General features: G+C 45.3%; 1 protein-coding gene across 4 annotated transcripts; it reads right to left on the bottom strand.

Moving 5' to 3' along the window:
- Nucleotides 1-3152: 3152 nt before the first annotated feature.
- LOC134149154 (myosin heavy chain, skeletal muscle, adult-like) lies at nt 3153-19753 on the bottom strand. Of its 4 annotated transcripts, none has more exons than XM_062592033.1 (39): nt 19547-19753; nt 19315-19458; nt 19073-19229; nt 17290-17317; nt 17080-17191; nt 16894-16986; nt 16700-16763; nt 16509-16607; nt 16299-16402; nt 16079-16217; nt 15280-15398; nt 15036-15185; nt 14159-14329; nt 13480-13789; nt 13416-13421; nt 13268-13332; nt 12396-12483; nt 12185-12302; nt 11733-11856; nt 11510-11646; nt 11154-11409; nt 10245-10487; nt 9862-10038; nt 9631-9776; nt 9455-9545; nt 8977-9366; nt 8711-8837; nt 8407-8525; nt 7790-7986; nt 7167-7350; nt 6915-7080; nt 6619-6743; nt 6119-6427; nt 5815-6018; nt 5449-5574; nt 5185-5355; nt 4994-5098; nt 4777-4872; nt 3153-3388 (listed from the first exon to the last, which is right to left on the bottom strand). In XM_062592033.1, the coding sequence occupies exons 1-39, from the start codon at nt 19751-19753 to the stop codon at nt 3233-3235; spliced, it is 5823 nt and encodes a 1940-aa protein (XP_062448017.1). In that variant the 3' UTR covers nt 3153-3232. The 4 variants fall into 4 exon arrangements, with proteins under 4 accessions (XP_062448017.1, XP_062448016.1, XP_062448015.1 ...); XM_062592032.1 differs by having other exon boundaries at nt 13268-13335; XM_062592031.1 differs by lacking the exon at nt 13416-13421.
- Between the last annotated feature and the right edge of the window lie 243 nt (nt 19754-19996).

A 19996-nucleotide genomic window follows, 5' to 3' on the forward strand; every position in this document is an offset into this window, starting at 1 on the left:
GGTGTCTACTACAGGCCACCGGACCAGGAAAAGAAAATTGATGAGGCCTTCAATAGGCAGCTGGAAGTAGCCTCATGATCACAGGCCCTGGTTCTCATGGGGGACTTCAACTGCCTTGACATCTGCTGGGAGGACTAAACAGCAAGGCACAAACAGTCCAGGAGGCTCCTGCAATGCATTGATGTCTTGTCACAAATGGTGGAGGAGCCTAGGAGGAAGGGTGTCCTGCTGGACCTTGTCCTTACCAACAGAGAGGGATTGGTTAGAGATGTGAAGGTTGGGGGCAGCCTTGGCTGCAGTGACCATGAGATGGTGGAGTTCAGGATCCTGCAGGAAAGAAGTAAGGCAACAAGCAGGATTGCAACCCTGGACTTCAGGAGAGGGGACTTTGGGCTCTTCAGAGACCTAATTGGTGAAATCTTATGGGTTAAGGCCCTAGAAGGAAGGGGGGTCTAGGAGAGCTGGCTAGTATACGAACATCACTTCCTCCAAGCTCAAGAGCGGTGCCTCCTTATGAGTAAGAAGTGCAGCAAAAAGGGCAGGAGACCTGCATGGGTTAGCAAGGAGCTCTTGGCCAAATTCAGACAGAAGAAGAAAGTACACAGAACTTGGGAGAGGGGACAGACTACTTGGGAGAATTACAGGAATGCAGTCAGAGTATGTAGAGATGCAACAAGGAAGGCTAAGGCCCAAGCTGGAATTGAATCTTGCAAGGGATGTTAAGGACAATAGGAAGGGCTTCTCCAACTACATCAGCAGCAAGAGGAGGACTAGGGAAAATGTAGGCCTGCTACTGAATGGGGCAGGGGCCCTGGTGACAAGGGATACAGAGAAGGCAGAATTACTGAATGCCTTCTTTGCTTCAGTCTTCACTGCTAAGGGCAGCCCTCAAGAATCCCGTAGCCTGGACATGAGGGAGAAAGTCTGGAGAAGGGAAGACTTTGCTTTGGTTGAGGAGGATAGGATTAGAGATCTTTTGGGCAGGCTACACATCCACAAATACATGGGCCCGGATGGGATGCACCCACGGGTACTGAGGGAGCTGGCAGATGTTTTTGGAGGCCTATAGCTAGTAGAGTCCCCCAGGGCTCAGTACTGGGTCCCATTCTCTTCAACTTCTTCATCAGTGACCTGGATGAGGGGGCAGGGTGCCTCCTCAGCAAGTTTGCTCAAGCTGGGAGGAGTGGCTGATACACCTGAGGGCTGTGCTGCCATTCAGAGAGACCTGGACAGGCTGGAGAGTTGGTCAGAGAGGAACCTCCTGAGGTTCAACAAGGGCAAGTGCAGGGTCTTGCACCTAGGGAGGAGTAACCCTAGGCATCAGTACAAGCTGGGGGCTGACCTTCTGGAGAGCAGCTCTGCAGAAGATCGGCATAGATGAGCAAGGAGCTCATAGATGAGGACCTGGGAGTGCTGGTGGATGACAAATTGACTATAAGCCAGCAGTGTGCCCTTGTGGCCAGGAAGGCCAATGGTATCCTGGGGTGCATTAGGAAGAGTGTTGCCAGCAGGTTGAGGGAGGTGATCCTGCCCCTCTACTCAGCCCTGGTGAGGTCTCATCTCGAGTACTGCCTCCAGTTCTGGGCTCCCCAGGACAAGAGAGACATGGAGCTACTGGAGAGAGTCCAGCATAGGGCTATGAAGATGATCAGAAGGCTGGAGCACCTGCCCTATGAGGAATGGCTGTGAGAGCTGGGCCTCTTCAGCCTGGAGAAGAGAAGACTGAGGGGGGATCTTATCAATGTGTATAAGTACCTGAAGGGGGGGGGTGTCAAGAGGACAGGGACAAACTCTTTTCAGTTGTCCCATGTGACAGGACAAGAGGCAATGGGCAGAAATTGAACCACAGGAAGTTTGGCCTGAACGTGACAAGGAATTTCTTCACTGTGAGAGTGACAGAGCACTGGAAGAGGTTGCCCAGAGAGGTTGTGGAGTCTCCTTTTCTGGAGATATTCAAGGTCCGCCTGGATGCAACCCTGTCTAACATGCTCTAGGTGACCCTGCTGAGCAGGGGAGTTGGACTAGATGATCTCCAGAGGCCCCTTCCAATCTTACTGATTCTATGAATCAGTGCCCCCCAGCCTACCATACCATTGCCACTCCCATGGCATTGCCATGCAGTGATGCCCAGTGCTTAGTGCAGGAATCAGCTTCTCCTTCACATACTCATTTGCACAGCAGGAGTAAAAAAAGGTACACTGTCACAACCATTCAACATGAACACATACCCTGGCCTCCACTTCCAGATGTGCTTCTTATTTCCCTTCAGTGCTAGCTGCTCTTCACTCTATGGTTTCTTCTGAGCTGGTATCTGATTCACTCTGAACACAGCCCTCACCCAGTGCTCCTTCAGTGTTTGTGGTTTCTGAGAAAATCCTGCAAGATTGTCTGGTCTTCCTGAAAATAAGGAACAGAAGTTACTTGGAAGCATACACTTGTTCGTGTTGTGAAAGTATCAGCTGAGGCAGATGTCTCTCTGCATGTCTAAGTTTTAACCGACTTTGGTGCTATGTATCTTATACCTGAACCAGATACAAAGTGCAATGTCAGAGTACTTCAGCTGAGATAGATAATCGAGCACAAGAGAATTCGCAGCTGGACAGTTCAGCAAGCCTCTTCTGTTCAGAACGCAGTCTGAATGAAGGAAAAACTATTTGCCAATACCTCACTTTCTCTCCTCTTCTGCCCCAAAACATTACAGCATGTGGCCTCATGAAGAGAACAGCACCTCTATGCAGTGGTGGAGCCATGAGCTGTAGCTAAAAGTAGTAGCAGGCAGTCCAGGGTAAGAAAGACTGAATGATTGTGTAGCACCATGGAAATGCCACAGCGGTGCTGTGTCTCCTCTAAACCGGATCTAAACCTCTAAGCCTTTCCTATAGCAAGAAAAGTACATTACAACATATACTTTCACCTATTGCATGATTAAGCACGATTTACTTGATTTATATACATATAAAAAAATATGTATGACATAACTGACAGCTAACGGAGACAATTAACTAACCTTTCAGCACTATTCAATGCAAAATGAGATCTAAAAGCTAAGCAGGGTGGGAAGGAAAGAAAAAAGACAGAGGAAAAACACAGTAGATACTCATGGCAGGCAAGCAAAGGAATCTATGACCTTTATTCTCTAGACACTGGGGTGGTTACAAAGACTAATTACAAAAGAAGGTGACAGAGGGTTTCACATTTTGTGCACCCTCCCCGTCACTTTGCTGCCCCATCCTCATTCTTCCTCTTCTATCTTCTTGCTGTGAAACTCCCGGCTCTTGACTCGGAGCTTGTTGACCTGCGACTCTGCAATGTCAGCCCGCTCCTCAGCTTCCTCCAGCTCGTGCTGGATCTTGCGGAATTTGGAGAGGTTGACATTGGACAGCTCCTCCTGTAGGGGAAGAGGGAGGTGGTGGTGAAGAGCCCAGGGCAGAAGGGCTCTTCTGCCACTGGGACTTGAGGGGCTGCAGCTGTTCCCTGGTGGGGGAAGGCTCCAGGGTCCCAACAGCCTGTTGCTCCCAGAGGAGAAGGGGAAGGCCCCGACCCTCTGCCCCCCACCTACCACTGCTTACCCATGAGCCTCACACAGACTTCCCAATCCTCCCTTACTCAGAAGCCCACTGTGACAAACCACACTGGCAGTGTGTCACAGCCAAGGACGTAGTTCCTCACTTGGCCCTGGCACTTCTGTGCTCAGTCTCCCATTACTTGGTACCCAAGAAATCAGGTTGATAAAGGCCCCGAAGACCCGTGCTTCTGACCAGTGGCAGAGATTCATCAACCTCTCAGTCAGTGGAGGTGACCATTGGCATTCTTCAGTCTGAACTCGTGTGCAAGATGGGCTGCAGAACGTGCCTCAGTTCACCCCTGAGTGCAGCACGCCCAGAAGGCAGCAAGGCCTCACCACACCAGGCTAAACCCTGTGGCCAGTACTGTATGTCCTGCGAGTCCCCTTCAGCCCCTCCTGTCTTTGCTGTGACGAAATTTCCCTAACAGTCTCCCGAAGGAGGAGTTCCTTGTGGTGGGAGAGCACAAGGTCAATCAGGAGGATTTCTCATGCTTCTGCACCTCAGTTCCCAGGCCAAGATTTCAAGAGAGCTGACAGGAATTATTCCCTCTTTGCCCTCAGAGAGACGCTTTTTCCCCTCTGAAGTGCAAGCGCTCACAGAAGCATTGCCAAAGGATGCTGTGCAGAAGCTGCACATTTCACAAAGCCCTTTATAAATGTTGCCTGTACGGCACTCTGTTCATTCACTTTCTCCAGCTAAATGTGAAAAGAAAGGAATATCTAGGCTGTTGGTAGGTCTTCCCTTGCTGTTTCCTTTCCCTTTGCTTCTTTTCCATCAGCTAACTTTCAAAAAACTTCTCCTTTCAAAAGCACAGAGTTGAAAGAGAAAGCAAGGACTTCAGAGTGGGCAAAAATTGGAGGCTGCTGTTTGAGAAAAGGTTGGCTTGTAGAAGGCTATTGGAATGCTATGCTTTCCAGATGCCTTCTAGTTGAGACAACACTCTACATGTTGTGTCCCCTGTGTTGTTGATTTGATTGTGACAACTGACATGGATGTCGTATCCCTCATGTATCGGCACCCTGCACTTGCCCTTACCATTTGCCTGCTGACTTTCTTCCAGGTCAGGTGACCGTGTGCCAGGGCGATTTCTCAGCACCACAAAGACCCTAAAGCCTGAGCTGCTGACCAGTGGTGCTGGTCTTCATACTGATCTCAGTGACACTGCTGCACCACAGAAGGTGACTCTCGCCCCGACTTGTGCAGTACTTACAGCCTCCTCAGCTTGTCTCTTGTACGATTTCACCTTCATTTGCAGCTTGTCCACCAGGTCCTGGAGCCTGAGAATATTCTTCCGGTCTTCCTCAGACTAGAGGAAAGCAGGAAAGAGAGGGCATTGCTTTCCCCACACCACAATTAACATTTCCGCATGGGAATCACATTAAAATGTTTTGGCTTCCAAGGGAAGAGGGGGCCTCCTGAGGCCTTACCTGGTAGGTCAGCTCCTTCACTCTCCTCTCGTATTTGCGCACACCCTTCACGGCTTCAGCGCTGCGCTTCTGCTCAGCATCAACCTCCCCTTCCAGCTCTCTCACCTGCAATGAGAAGCCCAGCCTTGGAGCTCCCCTGGTGGTGCCTCATGGGACGTGCTCCCTGATGCACAAACAGCAGCTCTACACACCCTGGCCTCCAGCTTCTGGATTTGCTTCTTGCCTCCTTTCAGTGCCAGCTGCTCAGCCTCATCCAGACGGTGCTGCAGGTCCTTCACTGTCTGGTCCAAGTTCTTCTTCATCCTCTCCAGGTGGGCACTGGTGTCCTGCTCCTTCTTCAGCTCTTCTGCCATCATGGCCGCCTGGAGAGCAAAGGAACAGCCCCAGTTTGGGATGCGAGACATACTGGGGCAGAATCCACCCACCACCAGCAAGGGAAGGAGTCCCCGGCTCACATCTGTGATGGCCTTCTTGGCCTTCTCTTCAGCATTGCGGGCTTCCTGAATCGTCTCCTCCATTTCTCCCTGAATTTGCATGATGTCTGTTTCCAGCTTCTTCTTGCTGTTGATCAAGCTGGTGTTCTGTGCAACAGAAGAAGCATCATTTCTACCATTAGGCCTAACTCTGCTGCCTCAAGAACTGAAAGGTAAAGCATACTATTTATCTGCTTTAGAGCCATGTTTACAAACTGGACATAATGCCTGGCTGAGCTTGTCTTGTGACAACATTGCTCTTCAAGTCTTTACAGAGTAATCCCTTACGTGTGATGTTCTGGGCTATCTTTTGTCAATGTGAGTCATTTCCAGTAGGGGGTTCCTGACCTGGGTATGAAGGAGCTGCACACGTTCCGTTGCATCCAGCAGCTCCTGCTCGGCCACTTTCCTCGACCGCTCCGTCTGCTCCAGGGCTGCCCGTAGCTCCTCAACTTCAGCCTGCAACAGGTTTGCTCTGCGCTCCACCATGGCCACCTGCTCCTTCAGGTCCTCCTGCGTCCTGAGAGCATCGTCCAAGTGTATCTGGGTATCCTGTAAAAGAGGCAAGAGAAATTATAACGTGGCACAGCCCTCTTGAGAACTGAAAACATCAGAGAAGCCCTTCCTCTAGCTCTGTCTTTGCTTAACAGACCTTCAGCACCGCCTGTGTGTTTCTCAGGTTCTTTTGCGCCTCTGCTGCCACACGGTTGGCATGGCTCAGTTGGATCTCCATTTCATTCAGGTCTCCCTCCATCTTCTTCTTCAGCCTCAGGGCTTCATTCCTGCTCCTGATCTCTGCATCCAGGCTGCTCTGCATGGACTCCACAACTCGGAGATGGTTTCTCTTCAGTTGCTCAATTTCCTCATCTTTTTCTGCTATCTTCCTGTCAATCTCAGACTTGACCTGGTTGAGCTCCAGCTGGAGGCGCAGGATCTTTCCCTCCTCATGTTCTAGGGAGGCCTGAAAAAGTACAAATACATTAGTAGAAAAGAGAAACAGAGCACTTCTTTTCAAAATATCATCTTACACAATACTTTACGAAATCTAGGATTGTTTTTCAAACAGCCATGTCAGAGGAACACTACATGTCCTTTAGCCTCCTTTCCCTTTTACTTGTGTCTGTGTAGAGACTAATTATTAATGCTTTGTACCTCAGCTTCCTCCAGAGCAGCCTGGATTTCAGATTTCTCCTGCTCAATCTGCTTCTTCACTTTCTCCAGCTCATGAATGGCCTTTCCTCCCTCTGCAATCTGCTCCGTGAGGTCACCAATCTCCTCTGCAGGGACAGAGACAAATAGCAGGGTCAGGCACGGGGCAGGAGGGGAAAGGCCCTGCCACAGGAAGGTGACAGGCACCCTCGCAATCCTGCAGGCATGGAGCCATTTGATGTGGTGGACAGAGAAGCTTGCAAGAAAGCCCTGGCAGGAGCAGAGCACCCGGGACTTACGCTGCAAGTTCTTGTTCTCCCGCTTCAGCGTTTCCAGCTGGTCCAAGGACTCCTCGTAGGCATTCTTCATCTTAAACAGCTCCGTGCTGAGAGAGCGAGACTCCTTCTGGGAGGCTTCCAGCTCAGCCTGCGTTTCCTCATACTTCTGCTTCCACTCTGCCAGGATCTGAAGAGCAACAGGGCCGCAGTATGAGTGTGGCAGTCATGAGGAGATGCTCTGTCCCCAGACCACGAGGCTGGAGCCTGGGTTACCTTGTCAAAATTCTTCTGCTTCTTGTCCAGAGCTGCGCAAGCAGCATTTGACCTCTCCACATCTATCATCAGGTCCTCCACTTCATTCTGCAGCCGCTGCTTTGTCTTTTCCAGGGAGGCACATTTCGCATTCACGGCTTCAACGTGCTCCTCTGCTTCCTGCAGGCGCTGTGCCAGCTTCTTCCTGTGAAGGAGTAAGCAAAGCACCCACTTAGAGATCACTGAGGAGCCAGTGTTGTGTTATTCACTAGTGAGCACTCTCCCATTGTTATGGTCGATGATCCCAGTATTTTCCACAGAAGACGCTTTTTTTTCTTTTTTTTCCATAAGATTGGGTGCGACGTACAGAGTCCAGCACTTCTGTGCCCTGACTCTATACTGAGTATTAGGCCTGTCTTACCCTTTCTAATCTTGATGGGTATATTTGTCTTTCCAACCTGCCTTCTCCAGAGCACACTTTGCCTCTCTCATCCACCCTATAGCAGGTAGTTGAGCATTTTTATCTTTTGGCTATCCCTCTCAATTATACCTTCAACCTCTCCTTATACTTTTAGGCACTCCGTCAAATTTTCTTTGACCGCCCCAGTCTCCTCCTGCTGTACCACATCCCAGTTCCCACATACTTGGCTTCCTCGAGTTCCTCCGTGCGCTGAATGGCGTCTGTCTCATATTTGGTTCTCCACTGGGCAACTTCACTGTTGGCCTTGGACAAGGTGCGCTGCAGCTCACCCTTGGCTTCCTGCTCCTCTTCATATTGCTCTCGGAGCAGGTCACAGTCATGGCGAGCAGATTGCAAGGCGTGGGCCAGGGCGTTCTTGGCCTGTGGAGACATTAGGATTGGTAAATTCAGAATGTATTTTGAGATGCTTCTTGACAGTGCAATTCTCACTGGGATATTTGCCCTAGGGAAAAAAGTGGGTAAATTCTCACACACTATTTTAAAGCTAGGAGCGGATGAATCGCTCATACATGTGTTCTAAGGAATCAGGATGTGTTACCAAAAGGATAAACTAATCTGTTGTTTATATAAATGCATCTAATGTTGTGTCTACATCCTGCATTAGAGTACATCACATCAAAGCCTTGTGGACAATTTCTTGTAGGATAGAAACTAGGTTAAAACTCAGTTGGTTATGATTACCCAACACTCCTTCCAGCACTACATGGCTTTACGACAGACTCTCTAAAACAGAACTCTGCCTCTAAGGGGAAAGAAGCCATTTGCAGGAAACATGGTCACCTTTATTTCTTCCTCTAGATGTCTCTTCAGTTCCTCAATCTGTTGGGTAAATCCCTGCTTGCCCCTGGACAGCTGAGAAATCAATGCATCCTTTTCCTCTATCTGGCGTGAATATTCACCTGGGAAGTGTGAAAGAAACAAGCAAAATTCTTATTATACTAGCAATGGGATGACAATTGGTGCCTGTAAACCTGTCGGTGCTGGACTGGTTTAGACAAGACAAACCACTGATCACTTTGAACCCTGTGGTGTCTTTCTGACTTGCAGGTTATCCGACTGCGCATCAGGGATGGGAATGTCTCACCTGTTTCTGTTTGTAGACGAGCTCTTTGTGTATTGAGGTCATTGATCATGCGTTGATTCTGCTCCTCCTTTGACTTAATCTCACTCAGCTGGTCTTCCAGAGTCCGACACATCTTCTCCAGATTTGCCTAGGCATCCAACACATGGAAGGAAAGAAAGTTGACTCTTGTTATAGTAGGGCTCTTGTATGAGCATGTGGTTAGTAGATGCAGCCTTTATGTCATACTACGTGCCTGCGAGCGTAAAAATGTATGAGCAATTCTATACCTTGGCTTTGGAGACAGACTCCATGTTACTGGCCAAGTCGTCAATCTCCAGCTTCAGCTCACTCTTCTCCTTCTCCAGCTTCTGCTTGATGCGCTGAAGGTTGTCTATTTGCTCCCCAAGCTCGGCTGTGCTGTCCGCATGCTTCTTCCGCAGGGCAGCAGCTGTGGCTTCATGCTGCAGAGTGGCCTCCTCCAGGTCCCGACGCATCTTCTGAAATTCTGCCTCACGCTTCTTGTTCACCTCAATCTGAGCTGCTGTAGCTCCCCCTGCTTCTTCCAGGCGCTCACTGATCTCCTCCAGCTCCCTGGAGAGGTCAGCCCGATGCTTCTCTGCTTTGGCCCGAGAGGTCCGCTCGGCCTCAATTTCCTCCTCCAGTTCCTCAATTCGGGCCTGGGGAACATTAGGCACCATTCACACCCATGCCCTGCCCCTGCCTGACCCCTGACGGTGTGAGAGAAGGCAAGGAACAAAGACTTGCCTGCAGCTCCTTGATCTTCTTCTGTAATTGCATGCCGAGAACTTGCTCATCCTCAATTTTGCTCTGGATCTGGCTGATTTCAAAGTCTTTCCTTTGCACAAAGCAAACCATGTTAGAGCCTGAAGAAAACACAGGCACATTTGCACAACACAAAGGTGCCCCACAGCCACACTTACTTCTTCAGTTTCTCATCCAGCTGCTGCTTATCATTTTCCAAATCCATTATAGTATCCTGGGCGAGTTTCAGGTCACCCTCGAGTTTCCTCTTGGCTCTCTCAAGGTCCATGCGCAGTTTCTTCTCTTGCTCCAGGGACCCTTCGAGCTAAACAGAACAAGGCCGTGAATGCTCTGCCGGCCAGCTCTAACTCTACAACTGCCCTATTCTTCTTCTGTGTGCATGTGCTTACATCATCCACTTGCTGCTCCAGCTTGGTTTTGGCTTTGGTCAGCGTATTGACTTTGTCCTCTTCTGCCTGCAGGTCATCCAGAGTCTGCTGGTGGGCCTCTTGGAGGGCTTTCTTCTCTTTTGTCAGCTTGGCAATGTTCTCGTCCAGGGCTGCCATCTCCTCAGTGAGGTTTTTCACCTGCACATTATGAGCAAGTGTCCAAAAACCGGGCAGAAAACACTACTGCTGATGCAGTCACCTTTTCACTGTGGAATGCTCAGTCAGGAGCTGGGTTTCCCTTTGGGCTGCCCACCCCACTGCAGAACCAGCAGTGTGCTAGAAATATCAGGCTGTGGGAGACACATCTGTCCTTCGACCCTTAATTTTAATCCCCATGTCTGTACCTTGTTTTCGGTGGCATGTTTTTCCTTCTCAACTTTGGCCAGCGTTAACTCCAGGTCGTCTATATCTTTCTTCAGCTCTGAACATTCGTCCTCTAGTTTCCTCTTCTTGGCTGTCAGCTCAGCATTGATTTCCTCCTCGTCCTCGGCCCTTTCAGTCACCTCCTTAATTTTGGCTTCCAGCTGGATTTTGGTTTTGATGAGTTGGTCACATCTTTCCTCAGCATCAGCCAAACTATCTGCTTCCTGGAGGCAAAAAGAGACTTTCTGGGGTTATAAGGTTCGGACATTTCTCAGCTCTGTCACTAAGTACGCATGCGTGAGAATGAGCCTGAAATGGACCTTCCGTCCAAGCAACTGAAAAGCGTGGCTTATTCTTTTTCTGTGACGCTTTATATCACCTCTCAACTGAAAAGAACATTCCACAGTATTTTTCTCTGATCTGTTTTGTCTATGTTACTGTCAAAAATAAGAATAAGATCAGGCTACCCTTTCTTTTTTTTTAATTTTTAAAACCTGCTCAAGAAGTCTTTAATTTTCTTTGAGATACTTAGATATTCACGTGGATATTCATAAGGATGGTCACTGAAATTGATTATTTATCCTTAAAGAAGCATTAGCGTCTTTTCTCTTTGTAGACAGTGTAGTTTAGCTTAAATTTCTTAAGTCATGCTGTAGTTGGTGGTATTTAATAATTTATTGGAGAAAAAAGAAATTATTTCTCCCATAAAATCACAGCAGATTTCTCTCTGTAGAGAGAACCACATTGTAGAGTCCTTCCCTTTTCCAAGAGTTAGGTAACTGTGCGGTCCTCAGACAAAATGGTGTTTTGTTTTTCAGTCTGTGCTTGCCAGAGAATAAGGTGACCATGCAATCTCCTGATCCCCTGGACCAATAAATGGCAATGCTCACAGCCTGCACTTGGAGCTGTAGGTCATTTTTCTCCTGTAGCAAGGTCACCATTTTCTCCTCCAGCTCCTTCCTCTTTGACTCAGACTTTGCAAGCTCTTCCTTAGTTTTCTCAAATTCCTGTTTCATATTAGCCATCTCCTTCTCTGACTCTGCACTCTTCAGCAAGGGCTTGATTTTGAAGAACAGCTTCATCCAGGACCAGTGCTTGACATTCATGAATGCACGAACGTTGTATTGGATACAGAAGATGGATTCCCTGAAATACAATTGATATGCCTATTGTATACCTTGGGGAAATGACTGAGACACAGTTAGACAAGTACCATGAGAACAAATTAAAGGTGAGGAATGTGTACCTCCTCTCCACCATTCTCTGATACTCCACTCGCATGAGGAAGCCCCTGCACCTTGCTTGTGTCATGGTCATAATCTCTGCTAGCTTCTCATCTCTCATCTCCTCCAGAAGACCTATTAGCCCAGCTTTGAAGAACACCTTGAGAAAGGGAACATTGAAGCACATCAACCTCAGGTAGTGTAAGAAACAGAGGCAGAGTCTTTGAACCCAGGAATTGTTTGTACCTTGGTGTGACCAAATTTGTACTGAGTGTGGTCCACATCAATGGACCCAAGAAGCTTCTCCGAAGCCTTCTTGCTATCCATGAATTGTCCCTCTGGGATAGCACTGACATTTAGCACCCTATATCTGTAGGAGAAAACAGAACATGAATAAATCCCCATCATCCCAACTACCACCTTGTCCAAAGCCCACCACCTTCTCAGACTCTCTGACAGAAACCGTCTCATGCCTGGGAACAGTCCATCCTTTCAGGGTAGGGTGTAGAAAGTTTTCATATTGTTAAATCGGAATCCATGGCAATCTTCACCTCAGCAATATTGTATCACCATAAACCGATAGTGAAACACTCTTGTATTACTGCTCATTTCCAGTTTGGAGTATAATGTTTCCAGTAGGTTTGGATGCTCAGGCTGCTCACCTTGGGCAGAATGGGCAAAAGGTGGAGCACTTTTACCTCTGTTTGAAGTCTGCGTAGAGGACTCTGCTAGGGAATCCTTTCCTGCAAATTCTGATCCCTTCCAGCACGCCATTGCACCGCAGCTGGTGCAGCACCAGCTCATGTTCCATGGCACCTAACAAGCAACACCATTAATGACTACCGCATTGCTGGGCACTCTGCAGAAGAGCTCCTGTAGCTCAATTTTCTGCCTGCTTTATCCCCTTACCAGGTGTTTTTGTTTCATTTGGGATGATGCAGCGCACAAAATGGGGGTGAGTGCTTCGCAGATTTGTCATCAGCTTGTTTAGGTTCTCCTGTAAGGTCATGAGGTAAAGTTTAGCTCAACCAATGAAAAGTCCTTCATCCCCGCAGCTACAAATATATAATCCCTGGAGAAGAGTTAATGATGTGTGAGACTTAAACTAGAATGTAAAATAGCCATCTGAAGGTAAAAAAAAGAAAAAAATCTTTCGATACTGTACATTGCTATGAAAAAGCATCTAATTTGGTTTTTGAGTTATAATAATTTACTTTTTAGAAGATCCGGGATTTATAACTCTTTTGGTATCCTGTGACTAATAACTTTGAAAGCAATGAACGATTCTCTATGCCTGCTCTCTTGACTTAATATGATGATCCAGCTTTTATATGCTATGATCTTAAAGGAAGCCCCACTTTTTTTCAGAGCTCCTCTTTTATTCCTGAATGGTACATGTTATCAGTATTGAAAATATTCAAAAAACCCACAATGTTGGTTTGGGGAAAACATTCTATATTCTGTACAATAGCTGAAAGAGATTGATCTGTTGCAACATCAGATTTATGTTCAAATTAGAGGTGGCTGAAGAAATACTTCTGTGACAACAGCCTCACTCATTTGTAGGAGTTTCTCTTTTGCTATTATAGTAGGAGGATTTCATTCCATATGGAAAAAGAACAGACTAGTCCATTGGTTAAATGTAAAGTAACTGGAGCTGTAGCACATGATTTTCTTCAGCCTCTGCCTATAGGGCTCCAAGAGATTATAACATCATTTTTCACATTTAAAATTCCTTTTATTCAAGTAAAAAGAGACAAAGTTATGAAACCTGTATTTACCCGGAAAAGAGCTGAGACAGTTTGGAAAGAAGAACCCTTCTTCTTGCCACCCTTTTTGCCACCACCTTCTGCAAATAGAAGAAAAGTAAAACAATATTGATATTGCATACTGAAAACTACAGAATAGAAAACTATTCTAAATGTTTACTGTTTCCTTTTTTTTTCCCCTTCAGTGTTGTCCACCCTAAAAATACAGTTTTCTCAGAGCTGACCTGCATCAGCTCCACCATAGTTGGCAAAGAGTAAGGCCAGTGTCTTCACAGATGATTTCTGGTACAGCCCAATGACGGTTTCGTTCAGAGGGTCCTTGTTCTTCTCAAGCCAACCAGTGATGTTGTAGTCCACTGTGCCAGCATAGTGTATGAGGGAGAAGTGGGCCTCAGCCTTGCCTTTGACAGGCTTGGGCTTCTGGAAGTTGCTGGACTTGCCCAGATGCTGGTCATAGAGCTTGTTTTTGAAAGACATGTCAGTTGCCTTGGGGAACATGCACTCCTCTTCCAGGATGGAGAAGATGCCCATGGGCTGGAAGACAAGATAGTGTAATAGACAATAGACAAGAGGGAAAAATAGATTAGAAATAATGCATCCTTTGGTGTGAAAGAGGCTACAGTCAAGACAAGAAACTACAAATCAAATCAGAAGAGAATGTTGTCTCTCTGTATTTCTAGACAATAAGTGGAAGAAGATTAATTCATCTTTACTGAGACTTGATGTTTCATCTTAACTCATGTAAATGCTTGTCATCATTGCTGGTACATTATCAACTGCAGTAGTTCAGAAAATTTCAATAATTGAAGTTTAACATTTTAATCTAAATATAGATGAGTGTGTTATGTATCCTTCAACAGCTACATAGTTCCCAACATAAGTGCACCTGAACAGGAAGGATACCTTCTCAATAAGCTCAATGCAGGCAGCCAGGTCCATCCCAAAGTCAATGAATGTCCATTCGATTCCTTCCTTCTTGTACTCCTCCTGCTCCAGCACGAACATGTGGTGGTTGAAAAACTGTTGCAGTTTCTCATTGGTGAAGTTGATGCAGAGCTGCTCGAAGCTATTGAACTGCCAAATGTAAAATATATATATAAATACAGAGTTTTCAAGGCACAGTAATGACCAACAGGCTTTTGCCTGTGCTGTTCTGAATATTCCTAAGTCTGTCCAGCTAAGTACATGGCTCCTTCTCTGTATGTTTTCCTGGAAATTTTTAGTGGGGCTGCACTTGTACTCTGAAGAGAGAAAAGATTTCTAATTCAGTGTCATTAGAGATCTTGTTCTCTGTTAATATTCTTTTATGAATGTAATATATATCTTCTAGTTATTATTCTCACTTTAATGATAATTGCCTCTTATCACTTTGGAATACCTTAATTCTAAAACAATTTTTGGTAAACCACATCAGCACACCTAGCAGAGCAAGTTTATTACTGCAGTCTGACTTCTCCAGCCACAAGAAGCGCCTTAATTCCCCACTGAAAAAACAAAACAAAACAAAAAACTAAAAAAACTGTTCTTAAGATGTTGGCTCTGGATATTTCCATGCTTTCGTATGGAAGTTCTGATACATCTAAAAGCTTTTTGGGTTTAACTGTTGAAAAGGCCAATTTGTTCAACAGTGAAGCTTCTTATCATTGTACTTTTTGCTCAGGGAAAGAAGGTAGACAAATGAATTTAGGAAGTCTCTGAGTTTTCATAAAAAGAAGTCCTGGAATTTTCCTAGTCCCCATTGTCCCTTCCATGAAGCTGCTATGAAATTCTTGTTCCTTACATCAAAAATCTCAAAGCCGGCAATGTCCAGGACACCAATGAAGTACTGTCTTGGTTGTTTGGTATCCAGCTGTTGGTTGATGCGGACGACCATCCACAAGAACATCTTCTCATAGACAGCTTTTGCAAGAGCACCTACAGCATTGTGCACCTAAAGCAAATGGGAAACGCACAGAAATTATGTCACAGACTAAAGAGAAATTCTGAGATTTTAGCTGCGTGTTCCTAGACACCAGTTCTTTTACCTGTTCCACTGTTTGACCCTTCGTCACAAATTCATTTCCAACCTTGACTCGGGGGTAACACATGGCTTTGAGCATGTCAGCTGAGTTCAGACCCATCAAGTATGCAGCCTTGTCAGCAACTGAATGAAAAGAGAGGAGGACAGGGGGAAGATAGTTAGACAATGACTGGAATGTGACCTACAGGGAAGTCTCTCAGAGGCAATTTCAATGTTTGAAGTTCTTGAAGTACAAATCATTTAGTCTATTATCACAGAGGAAATATTGAAGGCATGAAAGTTGCAAAAGATAATGCTGATAGTTTTTGAAAGTAGCTGTTAGCAAGGAACCTTTCCTTGAATATTTTCAGTCAATATATAAATGGAAATAATTCTTTTAAAACTGTTTCTTGAAAAATACATGAAGATTCCAAATTGGAGATATAGTCCAGGTCTAAAAAAGCACTTATATTTAAATAAGGCTTGACTTGTGGTGTCGATAGAAGAAGTATACACATTTCAAAGCTGGTTCTGGAGCCTGTGTATGCACAGAGGGAGAGCTTGGGGAATGGGTGATTCCTAAAGAGGTATATCAATACTCTGTGCATACTAAATGGAAAAACTGCATGTAAGAAGCCCACAGAAAGGCTAAATGAAGGAGTGTCATTAAAAGAGGTCAGAGATCAAAGAATCTACTTCATAGTTTCATGGAGTCTAAAATAACCATTTCTTAGTTTATGCTTCTATAGGCTAAGGGTTTTGTCCTAACTAAAAGATCATCTGCCAGAAACTCAGTTCTTTATTAAGATGTTAGTTCCAAGAACCTTCTGTGCCATCTGGCTCTGCCTGCTCCTCTCGTTGTTTCTGCTTGAACTTCAAGTTCCCGTAGTGCATGACAGCACCCGTCAGCTTGTAAATGGCGGTCTTTTCATCAGGAGTGAAGCCCAGGATGTCAATGGCACTCTGCAATAGAAACAGTGAAGTAAAAATACTGCCTAGTAAGCCTAGAACCCTAATAAAAACCTTCTCCTTTGTAATACTTACATCTGTAGCCATCAGCTCCTCCTGGTCGTCAATGCTAGGTACAGTGACCTCACCTTGACTCACATAATGATAGTCATATGGGTTGGTGGTAATGAGGAGCATGTCTGAACACAGGAACAGGTGGGAAAGAGACTTAGTTTTGTCAGCTAGGTAGTAGAGTGAGCTGTTGCTCAGTGATCTTCCTCCAAAAACCCTAGTGATTCTGCCTACCAATTAACTCTGGCTTCTTGTTGGAGGTGATCTGATAAAATATGTGGTAGCTCCTTTCTGCCTTGAGCTGGAAAGTGACTCTGGACTTCTCCAGCAGGTCTGGCAAAGGAAGAGAGAAAGAGTTACACACAGGAGCATGCACAGAGCAGGAAGGCAGGAGGGAACATGGTGATAAGAGGGAAGTCTCTTACAGGTTTCAATGTCAGCAGAAGCCAGTTTCCCGGTGGCCCCAAAGTGGATTCTGATGAATTTGCCCTGTTGAGGGAAAAAAGCGGCATTCCAGCCTAGCTGCATTCCACTGCCGTCTGCTTTGGTGGGAACAGCACAAGGCCCATTGTTACTCTTGCAAAGAGAGGGAGAGATTTTGGCCAAAGCAACAACTCACAAAGCGTGAGGAGTTGTCATTCCTCACGGTCTTGGCATTTCCAAAGGCCTCCAGCAGGGGGTTGGCGCTGATGATTTGATCCTCAAGCGTTCCCTGCAACATGATCAGGATTTCTGGTTATCATTGTCAAAAATCATATCAAGAACATTAAACAGCATTCCTTCAAGGCAGTACCTATTGATTTACCTGCATTTTGCCCGCCTGCTCCTCCTTCTTCTTCTCCCCGCTAGCTGCAATTGTTGCAAAGTACTGGATGACACGCTTTGTGTTCACAGTCTTCCCGGCACCGGATTCTCCGCTGTGAAGCCAGACAGAGAAGCAGAGAGCGTATGGTCAGGCAGCAGCTCCCCTGGCACGGAGCAACCCAACAGGAACCCGAGTAGGCAATGTACGTACGTGATGAGGATTGACTGATTCTCACGATCTGTGAAAGAGACAGAAACAAAGGGACAATAGGCAGTGCTCATGAATAATAAGGAACTTAAACACTGTGAGGGAAATATGAACAGAGGCTTCCAGAAGGGGCAGGACAGAAAGTAGTGAAAATCCCTGGAAATTCCGGCAGGTGATTTTGATGTTCCTACTAGGACCACATGTAATATCAGCTGGATCAATGGAGGTATCACTTCAGAATAGCTTTTCAGGGTATTCTTTTTTCATTAAGCAGTCTGTTTCTCTCTTATTAAGTAAATGCATGTGCTACTGAGCACTGAACCAATGTTTAGACAGAATTCCTTATTATAAGCCTGAGATTTCATTCTTGAGAGGTAATATCCATTTCATGGCCAAATATTCTGGCAGTCTTTCATTCTCAGAAAGTAAATCTTATTTTTCTGCTTTGCTTATAGATCTGTTAAATAACACAGGTCCTATCACAAATTCTTCCACTGTAAAAACTTTTGATTTCTGTAGTATTATTTATTTGTATTAGTATCTTCCCCTCTATCTCAGCTTACTTTCTTTAATAACCTTTCATAAGAGCCTTTGCTGAATACCTCTTAGAGATCAAATGACCTGTAGCAGTTGGATTACTCTTGCCTATTTAAATGTTGACTCCTTGACAGAACTGCAGTAGCTTGATGAAGAAAGACTTCTCATTGTAATAAAATTTAAACTTTTCCATCAAATATCATATTCATTGATTTGTCTAATAATTCTAGACTTTATTATACCTCCTATTGATTTATCTAGTATGGCTGTCAGGATTATTGATAAGGGTTCCCTGAATCTACAGTGAAATGTTTTTTACAAATTAAAATCATGTTAATCATCCTTAAGGCCTCTTGTAACGAGTCAGTTTTATGGAGCTGCACGCTACCATTAAAACTACAGCTATCTCATCCATGAGCAGTTAGGACTCACAGGTGAATTCCACCTGATCATGATGATTTTTGACTTGCCTTTGGTGTTCTGCTCTACTTTGTCTTCCTAAAGGCACTTCCGAGATGGACACTCTGATGATATTCATTAGAAAATGAGACAAGAACGAATTCCTGAAAGGGAATTTTCCCTAAATATCTCCATAATGAACACTGGGTTTTTTTTTTCTTGTTTCTTTTTTTTTTCCTGCTATGGGCTTATTTTCTCTGAAAACACCTTTCCCAACTAACTGATCCATGAAGTCCTCATAAAAGATATATTAAGAAATTATTTTTGGCATCACACCTAGTTAACCTGCATGGAGGAGTATAAAACTTTTATTACTGTTATATCTCCTTCCCTTTAGGCTGGCTACATCGGCTTCCTTTGCCTGTGACAATCGCTATTATCACATCCGGTTATAAGGCAGTAAAAAAGGCTCTAGTAGTACACTTCTTTGGATTTAGAATTTCAAAACAGTGATTCTTTCATACTTCTTGAAATTGATATCATTTTAGTAATATTTTAGTCTATGCTTTTTATTAAGATAGAGCACCCATACTTCTGTAGCATTGCTTATTCTGCTTTACTTCATACATTTTACTTTGGAATTAGAGCTGAATTTCTGGAATTCCTTCTACTACATTCTCAGCTTTCTTTACCATTCATCTCATTTAAAGGTAGACATTCCTGTTCCCTCAGCTTGCATACCTCATACTCCCAATTCTCAAAAAATTCACAACATACCTCTAGAAAAAAAGAAAAAAAATTCCCTGTGCTACTCACTGCAATTTCATCTGAAAGGAGGCCAAGCACTCACCATTTAACATGAACTGATAGGCATTGTCAGAGATGGAGAAGATGTGGGGAGGGGCCTCCTGGCGCTTTTTGCCTCGGTAGGCCAACACCACCTCCGGGTTGTACACTGGCAGCCACTTGTAGGGGTTGACAGTGACACAGAAGAGACCCGAGTAGGTCTGTGAGGAAAAGAGACAGAACATTGGCTTCCATTTGCAGCAGTTCTTCCCAGCTGCTTGCAGGAAGACTGCTGCTGGTACTTACGTAGATCATCCAGGCTGCATAACGCTCTTTGAGGTTATACAGCACAGCAGGTTCATGGAGGTGGGTCATCATGGCCATGTCCTCGACTTTGTCATACTTTGGAGGGTTCATGGAAAAGACTTGATCTTCCTTCACAGTCAGAGTCTGCCAAGGAAATGAGAGAGCCATGCGTGTCAGGTAAGAGCTCGGAGTGGGAATTAAATGCTGCTCTGAAGCCTTGTATTTTACTCACTTCTCCTGCTTCACTCTTGACAGTGACCTTCCCTCCTTCCCTGCTCTGGATTGTCCCTTTCACAAAGGACTCCTTAGGATGTACCACAAAGACTGATGATTTGGCATCAAAAGGCTTGTTCTGGGCCTCGATTCTCTCTTTTTCTGACTTTCGGAGGTAGGGAGCCGCCTCCCCGAAGGCGGCCATTTCAGAGTCTGGACTTGCCATGTCTGCGCTTTATTGAAAGCACGACAGCAGAGGACTCTGATGAGGAAAGAAGACATTCATCACCAATTAGACAGTAGTTTTATGTGCCAGTGAGGAAATATCTTACAGTTTCTATCTTTCCAATATTGAAATTTATGTTAAATTTTCAGTAACATCTTTTGGAAGTTAGTTTTGATTTGAAGTCTTAAGTACACACATACCATGTAGAATTTAGTCTTGTTATCAGGAACAGATTTTTTTTAA

Source organism: Rhea pennata, chromosome 19, assembly GCF_028389875.1.
Source record: "Rhea pennata isolate bPtePen1 chromosome 19, bPtePen1.pri, whole genome shotgun sequence".
Lineage (NCBI taxonomy): Eukaryota > Metazoa > Chordata > Aves > Rheiformes > Rheidae > Rhea > Rhea pennata.

What these genes read in the sequence shown, in the direction of transcription:
- LOC134149154 (XM_062592032.1), bottom strand. Translation starts at nt 19,753, where the DNA reads ATGGCAAGTCCAGACTCTGAAATGGCCGCCTTCGGGGAGGCGGCTCCC. An exon ending in AATCAGTCAATCCTCATCAC is followed by an intron (nt 17,192 to 17,289) that starts GTACGTACATTG and finishes CTGGCTTCACAG; the next exon opens with CGGAGAATCCGGTGCCGGGA. An exon ending in ATCTAGAGGAAGAAATAAAG is followed by an intron (nt 7,987 to 8,406) that starts GTGACCATGTTT and finishes ATGTCTCCACAG; the next exon opens with GCCAAGAACGCCCTGGCCCA.